The 13,023-nt window shown below is 43.5% G+C and overlaps 1 protein-coding gene across 3 annotated transcripts in view; it reads right to left on the reverse strand.

Annotated features, from left to right (window-relative positions):
- Window positions 1–13,023, reverse strand: part of MTR (5-methyltetrahydrofolate-homocysteine methyltransferase) — a 1,186,028-nt gene that overhangs the window by 995,465 nt on the left and 177,540 nt on the right. For all 3 annotated transcript variants that reach the window (XM_077486511.1, XM_077486510.1, XM_077486509.1), the window contains exon 7: window positions 764–823. In XM_077486511.1, coding sequence (XP_077342637.1) covers window positions 764–823 — 60 coding nt within the window. The remainder of the gene's footprint in view (window positions 1–763; window positions 824–13,023) is intronic.

A 13,023-nucleotide genomic window follows, 5' to 3' on the forward strand; every position in this document is an offset into this window, starting at 1 on the left:
TTAGGGTAAACTTCCTTGAGCCTCTACAGCACCCTGCCGGAATGTCTTAGCTCTGTGGTGTCCAGGATTCAACAATGCATGGTCCAGCGCCCGAAGGTTGCATTACAGGCAAAACCTCGCAGGAGCCTTGTGTCTTCTTTGTGAGGTTTGGGTACCATTTATGTAAGCCTTTCTTGAATAGATCCAATCGGTCAAGCCCTTCATTTAAGAACTGGTTTTGGGACACAGGACCTGGAGCTCGAGCGAGCTCAACCAAACATGCCCATCCACCTTGCAGGTACTGGTAAACAAAAAATAAACTGAAGGACTTCCTGTATGTAAGGGGTGATAAAGGAGCGGACTTCCAGCATAAAATATTTGGTCTACCAGGGTCCATTAACCTAAAGATGGCCTGTGTCCCATGATGTATGATAAAGAAAACACCAAAGCAGCAGCCTGAGAGGGTTCATGTTTGGGTACTGTGCAAAGCATAGGGGATTACAGCATTATACATCAAATACAGCATTACAGCAGAAATTGGGGTGAAGAACAGACAGTATGGTGAATAGCTTTATCTCTACATCATGATACCATGCATCATTAGGAAGTTTTGTGAGAAGCTTCAGCAGACAATGCAAGGAGAACTGTCCAAGAAGTACTATAGCAGCGATAAAGGTGTTTGTAGGATTCAATGTTGCAACAAATTCACGCTACAATTAGGCACTTTACATTTAGATTAAGAACTGATTTTATAATAATTCAGAAGTCTGAAAGTTTTACTTACAAATATGGGTCTAGGTGTGTACTCATCTTCAAACAGTTGCTGAATTGCAAACAAAGCTGCCTGGGGGGGGAAAAACACATTTATAAATCAATTGCAAAAATGGAGCTTACATGAAATCTGTTTAATCATGGTTTTATTACTTTGAATTGTTACTGTGAAGTGTATTATATATGTAGACATACACCTGGTCAGAAGTTTCAGAACATTAGAAGAAAAAGGTAGTTTTTAAAGAAAACAAGATTGTATGTCATTGTACTCTGAAATTAAAACTACTAAAGAAGGAGGACTAAAAGTTTCATAATTAGAGGAAAAACGTGATAGTAAAAGAGGAATGGTGACTTTTTTTTAGATTTGAGTAAATTACAGGCCACAGGCTGAGTATTCATAAACCCTGGGTTAAGGGCTAGCACTTTCAAATGATTGGAAACTGGCAAAACTTTTGACAACCCCCCCCCCCCCCCCCCCCCCATGTCTATCCTATAACTCTACCACACTCTAAGTCCTCAGCTTTGTAGCAACCAATGCAGAGCAACCCAGGAATAGAAGAGAGGGTGTCCGGTACTGTGCTCCAAGAGATGCAATTTACAGGCAAACCTCAATTCCTCTAATCAGAATCTCAAAGTACGCAGACCCTGGGACTACAAACAAAGAATAAGGGTGGGCAAATACTAGGAAAACAACAAGGCTCAACAGACCCAACTTCACAGTGCAAATGAGAGAAACTTGCATCTACATACGAATGGATGTCCACCTAACAGAGGACCAGGTGGTAGCCTTACAAAGCTGTTCTACAAAGGCTTGGTGCCAAATGACCAGAAACACCCACTGACCTCATGGAGCAGGCACTTACAAGTGTAGGAGGCTTTTTGTCCTCTAAAATGTAAGCTGCAGCAATGAGTTGTCTTATCCGAGCGATGGTGGACTTGGAAGTAGAATATGCCTCTGAGGCCCTGTGGGAATGATGAATAGGGAGTCCATCCTACTGATATAAATGGGGATTGACTGATGTTGGGGTGGGAGAAAATGTAGGTTATAGTGAGCACCAATGTCTTTGGTTTGATATTAAAACAAGAACTGAAAAATCATATACAACAAAAAAGTTTTTTTTTTTTTTTTTTTTAATCTAAAAAACACATTTTAAAACAAAAAGAGTACTGTATTTATCGGCGTATAGAACAAGCTGGCGTGTAACATGCACCCTAATTTTAAGAGGGAAGTTTCATGAAAAAAACCATTAAAATAAACTTAAACGCAAAATAAGGGTCAATTCCCATCAATATCCATCTGCAGCCTGATTAATGTCCTCAATGCAGCCTGATCAATGCAGCCAAGTCCTCAATGCATAAACAAAGAAAAGTCCTGTTGAATCAATAACAGACAGTGAAAAATAAATCTTCAAACTGTAATGCCATTTACCCAAGTATGGTACTGTTGCTATAGTCAAACTATGCATACAAAAGAAAGTCCTGGTATTGCTACCAGGGTCAAAAATCAGCTACTTCCGCAACAGTCGACTTCAAGGTTTTGATTCTATAAAAGTACAAAATGTATTAATTCCACTAAGGGCGCACTTTACATGGATTCATGGTGCGCCTGTAAGTATTAAAATAGCTTCATTCATCGTGCTTTTAAAGGTTTTTTTCCAAAAGAAAGAAACCGCCCCTCCGGATGGTCTTGTAAAAACATTCAGGGAAACATGAAAAAAACACACACACACACACAAGCAATCAAAAAACCAAACACAGAAATCCCAGACACCAGCATACCATTCACAAGGAAACAGACATGCGATTCATTTGCATTAATGCAAAAAAAATTAGCATGTTAAAAGAATGGAGGAAATTCTCCAATTCAAGTGAAAAAAGTTGTGTTGGCAGTTTCACTATGAATGACCCACATATGATATCATAAGATATCCCTTGAATCAGAGACTTGCAAAAAAGTGAAAAATTCTGTGTTGTCATCACTGGATGCTAATTTATTCGGATATTGTGTCCATAAGTTGTGGATCATTACACTTTAAGTGGTTGCCCTCCTTTAGATATTGTGTGGTCCCAACTGAAATATTAGTCACTTGAAAGTACACCCCAGGGTTGAAATGAATAAACACTTTGGAGTCTACTATGAGGTCCCAGCTGGTTTATAGGTGTCTTATAAAGGGTGTATGAAGCAAAGTTCCGTGTCCAAGTCCACAGTAAATAGCCCAACAAAGACGCAATGATCATCCTATTGCAGCATTGGTGTACTGACTGACTTTAATCAAAAATAAATCATTTCAGCAGCCTTCTCATTCAGCAATCAGGATGCTTTTTCAACAGTCTTTTCCAACAGGCACTGATATTTCAAGGGAGAAGGGGTGCATCCATACATTACCACCCTGTCGAACTTCGTAGCCGTTATGTCCCGTTTGATCCTTGCACTCCTGCGACATCAACGCGTTTCGCTAAGGAGTTAACGTACCTTTGTCCAGTCCAGATGAAGCTACGCTAACTCCTTAGCAAAACGCGTTTGATAGTTAGTAAGGTTGAAGACACCAGTCCATCCAGTTCAACCTGAGTGAGTGTCTACAATTGTCCCTATCCCTGTACATTGCACACTCACAAGTGTCCCTAACCTCAAGGAGCCAACAATCCAAGGCCCCCATTCATATACTAGGGCCAGATTAAACTACCTGCATGTCTGGATTGTGGGAGGAAACTGGAGTACCCCAGAGGAAACCCACGCAGGCACAGGGAGAACATGCAAACTCCAGGCAGGTAGTGTCGTGGTTGGGATTCAAACCAGCGACCCTACTTACTGCTAGGCGAGTGCTAACCACTGTGCTGCCCAAATGTCAGCAGTCACGTAATGCCAGCCTATGATATGCCCCAGCGACCTTGCTTTGAAGGACAGGCTTTTTCCATTAAGGAGCTCTTCTGAGCCCAAAGAGACACCGATATGATAGGATCCCAGTATGTGCAAGGATTGAACGGGACAAAGCTGCTACCGAGTTCAACGGTTTGGTAAAGTATGGACATGCCCCTTCTCCCTTGAAATATCAGATAGTGCTTGCAGCCTAAACAAATCAATAAAGCCTGATTATTGTCCTCAAGCATAAACAAGTAATCAATGCACCATGATAAATGCCTTTATTTAAATTACCGTCATTTGCAGCCTCACCAGCTCCCTCACTAGCAGCCTGAATCAGGAAATCACTGAGCCGCCATCTCCTCTCCACTCGGCTCTCACGTCACCCACACACAGTCCCGCCTCCGGCATAGTCATTGGACTAGCGCCTGTTATAGGCAGAAAACTGGTCCAATGCCGGTGACGGAGGCAGGACTGTGTGTGTAACGTGAGAGGCGAGAGAAAGCCGAGAAGATGACGGCTCAGTGGAGTACGCTGTATATGCACCACAGATTGGTCACCAATTTTAAAGGGGAAAAAAAGTGCGTGTTATACGCCAATACGGTAATTATTGGGCACTGTTAACGTCTACCATCCTGGAGGCACTACTATAGGATTATAGGTCAGGAAAAGGTAAGAGTAAACAGGAGAAATATGTTTCATGAAAGAGGCAAGTAGGATAGTAAAGGAAAAAAAGAATTAAAAATAAAATCAGCATATAGGAGATTCAAAGAAACAGAAGGTGTAGTTGACAGAATAGTTTAATTATGACAGACAGAAAGCTTGTAAAAAGAGCTGCCACATGCTTATGGCTACAAGCAGAGCTAATGGATAGGACTTTAAAAAAGCACCAAAAAAATATAAACCACACAACTGAAATATATAAAGTTTACTGTACAAAAGTTAAAAACAATACACTAGAATTACCATGAAGGAATTACACCAACCATAATAAATGGATACTCGAAGAAAAAGTTTGGAAAAAAAGATTAACCATCTGTTGGCTTATTCAGGGGGTATGGTGGATATTCTCTACAAAAAATACAACACAACGGCCCAGGAGATTCTATGTGCATGTGTTGGTGCTTCTCCCGGGTCGCGTAGATATGTGTGTCTCATGGTCTGTCATGCTGAAAGTGACACTGCGTCCTGGCAGACGTGACATCACCGCCACTGGTAAAGCAGGTGATGCCATTACCGCATATAGATGTCGAGAAAGGCATGGTCCAGAACCAAGCATGGTGCCTAGATTGATTGTGATTGACAAGACCCACCCTCCTCCCTTGTATTAAAACTGTGGCTTGATTTAATCATACTTTGCATTAATGCCAACACCAAGCGAGGCAAGACCAGAGTAAGACCAAGAACAAAACATAACATAAAAAGGGTCACAAGCACTGAGACCCACCATACAGAAGTGAAGGTGAGGAAAAAAAACTAACTTTCTGAAGTAACAGAAGGGAATATCCTGAACCCACTTCAAAAATGCTTTGGAAATAGCCAAGTGCCGGTCTCATGGCAACAGCAAGGAACACACAGGAAATACCACACAGTGAATACCTTAGATCAAGGGGTGCGCAATTAAAGATCGCAGAAGAGTTCAGATCAGAAATGTAACCCTAGATAATAGTACTGTAGGCATTCTTATGCAATGAGACTAGTCTTCTGGAGCTGGAAATAGCCTCACCAAAAAAATTCAATACCTCCACCGTGCCAAAAAAAATGTGAAAAAAAAAACAAAAAAAAAATGTGAAAACAGCTGCTACTTTCATGAAACATACAAACAAAATAAATTATACCTAAAAATGTCTAATGCAAATATTTAGGAAATAATCAAGTAGCACTAAACAATTAAATCCATGATCTGTATAAAGATAATCAGTCTAAATATAACACCCAGTGATAATGTGCTATATAACAAAGTCCATTGATAAAAGTGCAGGAAAAGTTAAAAATTAAATATTCATCCAATCCTTCAATCTTCCACCTCACCAGCACATCAGTGATTCCTCTCCCAATGAAATTGCACTCACCAGCTGATGTTGCCTCCCACTTTCGTGTTTGGCAAAAGAGCAGATACCTGGTCAATAACACGGTTAATCCTAGCCAGGCATATCCAAATGTGCTCCACATAGCGCGATACTATTTAACTGATTTATTAAAATTTTTCACAACCACACTCCAATGTTTCCACTCACATTTTAAAAATGAGTGCCAGCAAAGAAAACCTCTCACAGCAAACTGTGCAACAAATTGCGGTGGTGCACTACGGTCGCGGCGGATCCTAAGTGTGCCTCAACTCTCCCCCACTCCGTGATCACATGTCAGGGTGTGGCCACGCAGACAGATTTCATTGATTTTGGACGTCACTGGCCGGAGTGGTTCGAAGACAGTTGGAGCGGGTCAAAGTTGATCGGAGCAGGTGGTATATTGCTCGGAACTTGTATACCTTCCTCACGAATAGTGATTGCGGGGTGGGTGAGAGTTGGACATTAGAGTGTGGTTGTGAAAATTTTTAATAAATCAGTTAAATAGTATCACGCTATGTGGAACACTTTTTTTTACATTTGGATATGCCTGGCTGGGATTAACCGTGTTATTGACCCAGGTGTGGTCTATCTGCTCTTTTGCCAAACACGAAAGTGGGAGGAAACATCAGCTGGTGAGTGCGATTTCTTTGGGAGAGGAAATCACTGACACGGTGTGGTGGAAGATTGAAGGATTGGAGGAATATTCATTTTTTTATTTTTCCTGCACTTTTATCTATGGACTTTATTATATAGCACATCACCACTGGGTGTTACATTTATAGTGATTTTTATACAGATCACGTATTAATTGTATGTAGTGCTACTTATTTCCTAAATATTTGCGGTACACATTTTTTGGTATAATTTATTTTGTTTGTATGAGCTTTTATGCAATACCCCCAATGGAAAGGATTAAATCCAAGCTAATGCAAGGGGGCAGGAATACCCATAGTCTCCAAGATGTGATGGTAATCAACCGAAAGCAAAAACTGCATATCAGGATCAAACCAGAATATCCAGATTCTCAGAGCCAGGCTTTTAATAGCCATGCAATCAGAGCCATTGACTGAACAAGGAGAAGGATCAATCCTTGGTACACAAAGTCATCCCTAAACAATTGCCAACCAGGCTTTTCCTGGTTTTTTGTTTACGCGTTTAACCACGCTGTTATAGGTCAGCTATTTGAAGAGGAATACCGTTGTTAAGGCAGCAGACAGCTGCCATAATACCTGTGTCCTTTTCATCAGTGGGTGAGCCTCTTTCAGATAATAGTGGTCTCTGTGGTGGATTCGCTACCAGAGAGGGGGGCGGAGTGAAATCTATTAGTTATTGATATGTACTCCACTAAAATCACCCAACGTGACTTTGAAATTAGTTTAAGGGCCTATCTGCTCCACCCTCCCATTCCCCTGCAGACCCTTTCTCCAATACTGATCCACCTCTGGGAATGGAGGACTGGCAACCCCCTAGCTTCCGCCCCCCCAAGCCTCCTACATGGGTCCGTCTCCCCTGCAGGGGATCCTTACCCCGGATATTTTGGACGCTAAACTAGATGCCAAATTACATCTCCTGCTCTAACAGATCACAACCAATGTCTCAGCCGAGGTTAATAAACTCGCGATGGAATTGAGAAAGGAAATTAACCAGCTTGGCAATCGCACTGACACACTCTAAAACAAATTTGACGAGATGGTCAGCTACGTTCAGGCCGTCAAGGAGGATAACCACAACTTGCGCCTCTCGGTGTCTCAACTACAGCTGCAACAGAAAGACCTAGAAAATAGAGAGAGACGCCAGAACCTGCGCTTCAGAGGTATTCCGGAGACTGTGGGAGATCCCGATTTACGCGCTTATCTGCTAGGCCTCTTTAATACCCTGGCTCCCACGGTAATGGACATTGACTAGTGCCTTGATAGGGCCCACCGATCTCTGGCCCCCAAACCACCTGCAGGAGCTAGATCCAGAGATGTTATTGTTCAGTTCCACTTCTTTGAAAGCAAAGAGGCACTGATCCAATCCACACACAATAAACCTCAAATTGTTTATAAAGGGGCGAAGCTGCAGATTTTTGGTGACCTCTCTCCCATCACCCTGGCTAAACGCAGGAACCTTTGGACAATTACCTCCTACTTGCAACATCACAATTAGCACAAACAGTGTGTGAATACTCAGACTAGACACATTTACACAACAGACAGGTGGCTGGAGTTCATGACATTAGCATCTAACAGTTTGTGTCTTAACAGCATGAGGCAACACATATATACAGCACTGAATCTGACTAGCACAGATTATAGTGGGGTTCTCATTCACCCTGTGCCCCTTAAAATCCAGGCTCGCATTCAGTCCTCTAAAAAAGACTCGGTCCCAGCTAGGTCTGTCACACACCCTGCCGATGTCAAGACTTGCCCACCCCCCAATACTCCAAGCCACATTTGGACACCCGTGCAAGCCCAGGAAGCACCTATCCACACCTCGGCATCCACGGTTCGCCAAGCGACCCTCCTGACATACCCCAACAGCCCCCACATGGTTCAGTTTCGTATGCTGTTCGTATTCCCCCATCTTTTCTTTTTCCTTTGTGAATTAAAAAGGGAAAGATCCTGTTGCTATGATTATACCAGGTTTGTCCTCTGCCTTGATTATTCAAGCCAGGACTTGACATCCACCCACCCCATGGGGTTTCTTTCTTACAAATGACTAGATGTTAATGCATTTTGAATATTTCCGAGTTCATAAGGAGAGTAGATGGCCCTCCCATCCTTACGTAATGCCTCCTCTGGTGATCGTCCGGTCACTGCCCTCCTGACCTAGGCTAATACCCTGGGTCCCCTGAGGTACATGTTTCCTACAGGCTCTCAAGATCTTCTGTTATTTTGTTTTCTTTTTTTTTTTCTGACGTTTTTGTTGACGTTTCTTTTCAATGTTTTATGCTCTACTGTGTCCATATCTATAGATCAGTTTCATTATTTACACATACATTGCTTATGCTAGTTCGGCCTCAGGTCATCCCGTCTCGGGGTATACCCAGTCTTTCTCCACTACCTAGGAGTGACTGACACTAATGGCACCCATTACCAGTTATTCTGGTTCATTTTTATTTTTCAATGTATTCCAAACTTATGGCTCTTACATATGCTTCCCCACCTAGACCGTCCATGTGGCTTTAAAGCTCTCGTCATACAATGTAAATGGCTTAGGTTCTATACACAAGGGTTGGCTGGCCCTGAAGGAATTCAGGACTTTCAAAGCAGACGTGATTAAGTTGCAAGAAACCCATTTTAAAGCAGATGGCTCCCTTAAGTTTGCCTCCAAACACTTCCCCCACCTCCTTCCTGGCCTCTGACCCCACAGGTAGGGCAGGTGTTGCGCTTTTGATCAGAAAGTCATGCCCCGTTAAGGTTAAAAACTCCCATGTAGACCCCCATGGTAGATACCTTATCTTAGAGATTGACGAGGGTTAGAGAGGTGTTAAAATATTGTCAGTCTATGCCCTTAATGCTGGTCAGATTGACTTCCTTAGTGGTTTGACTCCTCCTACTATACGTCACAGCCCTTTAGGATAGTTGGTGGGGACTTTAATCTGGTTATGTCTCCCACTAGAGATAGACAAACACTATTCTCCAACGCCCTCCAAGAAGCTTGCATCTCAAGCTACCTCCTTCTGTCAGTTTATAAGATTCCATCGACTGACTCATGGAGGATTAAACACCCCACAGCTCAGCAATTTACGTTCTACACTCCAGCTCATAAAATGTATTCACGGCTTGATCACTTCTTATCTCTGCCCCTCATTCCACACGTGGTCGACTCTGAAGTGATGCCTATCACCTGGTCTGACCCTGCCCCCATTACTCTAGATCTTCTGCTCACTCAAGCTTAGCCCAGATCTTGCCATTGGCGACTTATCACCTGTAAAGCTCCCGCTCTGTACTGGCAAGGGGCCTTACAGAGTTTTTCCAACTAAACAGAGGGTCGGCCTCTGACTTCTCCACCCTGTGGGAGGGGCACAAGGCCGTCTTTAGAGGTGTTTGTATTGCAGAGTTCTAGACTGAAGATATAGAACCAATCTTATCCGATCTCTTACTTCTGCTCTCCTCTCGGCCGAGCGGAGGCTTTTGGGTGCCCCCACTGTGGAGAGGCAACTGACTTGGAGGCCCGAAATAAAAGCGTAATGGCGGAAGCGCTTTCGGCTATAGTACAGGAGCTCCCTTTGCATAAATCGCCTGGCCCTGACGGTCTCCCCTATTTTTACAAAAAAAAAAAACCTATCTGGATATTTTAGGACCACACATGCTCACCTTACTCGACTCTCTACTTGGGGGCACCACCCCTCATTCGCAATTTTCACACTCCTACATTTCAGTAATTCCCAATACGGGTAAGGACCCCTCCATCCCAGACAATTATAGACCTATAGCCCTTCTAAATTCGGATTACAAGATATTTACGAAAATTCTTGCTTATAGATTATCCGGCCTTGTCCCTAAACTTATTCACAGAGATCAGGTGGGGTTTGTCCCTGTCAGGCATGCCGAAGAGAACACCCGACACACAATCTGATAGATCAATCAAAACAATCTGGATAGGACCAACAGATCAGCTCTGATACTTAGTTTAGATGCACAGAAGGCCTTCAATAGGCTTAGCTGGCCTTATATGTTTGTTACGCTAAAAGTCTATGGCTTGACTGGCCCTTTTTTTTTTTTAAAGCATTAGAGGCTTTGTACTAGACTGTTACTGCCCAGGTACAGACGTCGTCCTTCACGTCGCCTCGTTTCCCCATGATGAATGGAACTCGGCAGGGGTGTCCCTTATTCATTTTATACCTTGAACCCCTTGCCGGGTCCATTCGATCTCATCCAGATATACGTGGGGTGGTGATGCGACAGGGGAGTACAAATTATCACTCTTTGCAGACGACATCTTGCTAACTATTACCAGCCCATTAGTCTCCCTCCCCTCATTACACAAACTACTCTCCTTATTTGGTGGTATCTCTGGTTACAAAGTAAAAACCTCAAAGACCGAAGCTCTACCCATACACATACCCGCAACACAACTCTCCAGGCTTAGAGATTCATACCCTTATAGATGGTGCAATGATTCAAATACCTGGGTGTTCTTTTGACCCCTTCCTATTCCCACTTATTCCACGCAAACTTCCCTCCCCTTTTCCAAGACATAAAAAGTTCCTTACTGTCCTGGTCCAAATACCCTCTGTCCCTCTTGGGAAGGAGCAACGTCCTTAAAATGTCAATCATGGCCAGATTGCTCTATCATTTTGAGACGCTACCGGTAGCCATTCCATCCCCACAGCTAAAACTTCTCCAAAGATGTTTTTTTTTTTATGGGCCAACAGATCCCACCGCCTAGCCAGTTCAGTGGTATTTACACCTAGAGCCCGGGGAGGCCTGGGGGCTCCGGATATCATGAAATACTATCATGCTACTCATTTAAGAATGATTGCCTCTTGGTCCTCTCTAAAAGCCATGAGTCAGTGGGCTGCTATTGATAAAGGGGTGCTATATCCGGTTCACCTATGCTCCTTGATCTGGGGCGCTTCATCCTCTCTGCACCCCAACCTTAGGCATCAATGTACGGCCCCAATGTCCTTTACCCTGGACATATGGCAAAAGTGCCAAAAAAAGTACCTCCTTAACTCACCGTGTCGCCCCCCCCCTTCACGAATGTGGTGTTTAACACAACTATTCCTGATGGACTGTCCCTGGGTATGATTTTTACGTAGCTCGACCCCTCTCCCCCCCCCCCCCCCAACGTTGAAATTTGGTGCATTCCATTACGCGAAGGCTCTATGCTTTCGAGACCTTACGGGAAAAGTAGGATATCCCCAACCATTTGTTTTACTTCTATCTACAAGTTAGACACTTCTTTAGCTCCAAATCTCCAACTCTAACCCTCGAACAACCCCACGGCCTTTGAACACCTATGTGCTCATGGACCCCATTACATCTAATCTCCTCTATCCACCGAATCCTCCATGAGTCGAACTCCTTCAATGAACTTACACATTTGTACATGAGTAAATGGACCAATTTGCTGGGTAAACCTATTACCCTACAGACATGGGATAAGATTTGGGCCTCTACCTTTAAATCCTCTAAAGGTGTCAAACAAAGGGAAACTGCTATAAAAATCCTTATGTTCTGGTATAGGACCCCCAATGTCATTCACAAGTTTGACCCCTCAGTCTCACTGCATTATTGTCACTATTCCACATCTTTTGGGAATGTCCCCTGATATGTCCCTTTGGGGGGAGGTGGGATCGTTGGTGCTGGGGGTGACAGGAGTGTCCCTCCCGGTCGAACCCTTACACTGCTTGCTGGACCTCCCTGTCCCAGGCTTACCTAAAAAAAACAAATCGTTTGATCTCCTATATCCTATTAGCTGCTAAGAGGCTTATACCGTTATGCTGGCTATCTGGCGCATCCCCCCTCCCACAGCCTTGATTTCTTCAACTGTTGACTGAGATACGGAGAATGGAGTAACTGACGGCCTCGGTGCATGATCTGGTTCCCCAGTTTAATAAAATCTGGGGGTCCTGGGATCGGTCAGAGTATGGGGCCCCCCTGCCCGTAAAACCTTAACCACTTCTGCCTGCCTCAGCACCTCCCTCCCGGCATTTATTCCCATCTTTTTCCCCTCCCATCCACCCTCTCTTTGTACTAGTCCAGGAAACCCCTGTTACACGCACACCCACCCCCCCCCCCCACCCCCCGGAGACTCACCATGCTAATCATATGGATGTTTTGTTGTATTGCCACTCTTTGGCCTTCGGCCTGCTGTTTCACAGATATTTTGCCTCTTATAAACTCTATGTTATTCACTTTATCTGTTATGGATATGCAGTTCACCTTTGTGCCTGCATTCGTGGACAACAACCTCTAACTTTTTTTATAGTTAAAAGTTTATGTTATATCCTATATTCACTTATGCTTATTTCAATGCTTGATTATATTGTATTTGCTCTGAAATTGAATAAACATACAATAAAAAAAAAAAAAAAAAACAGAACAATCTTTATTGTAAATCGGAGAAGTGTGAATTCCATCGTGAACAAAAATTCTTGGGTTATGTCATTTCCACTGCTGGTTTTTCAATGGACCCAGAGAAAACGTCATCATTCCTACAGTGGCCCCGACCTATGGGTTTACATTCTCTGCAGTGTTTTCTTGGCTTAGCCAACTATTATCAGAAGTTTATTTGCAACTGCTCATCTCTGTTCAAGCCCCTGGCTGATATGACCAGAAAGGATGGTAACCCACAGGGTTGGTCTCCGGAGTCCATTAAGGCCTTTGAGAGTTTCAGGGCTGCCTTTCTTTC

The sequence above is a fragment of the Lithobates pipiens genome, unplaced genomic scaffold, assembly GCF_037356315.1.
Source record: "Lithobates pipiens isolate NorthernLeopardFrog02 unplaced genomic scaffold, aLitPip1_a1.2 Scaffold_18, whole genome shotgun sequence".
Classification (NCBI taxonomy): Eukaryota; Metazoa; Chordata; class Amphibia; order Anura; family Ranidae; genus Lithobates; species Lithobates pipiens.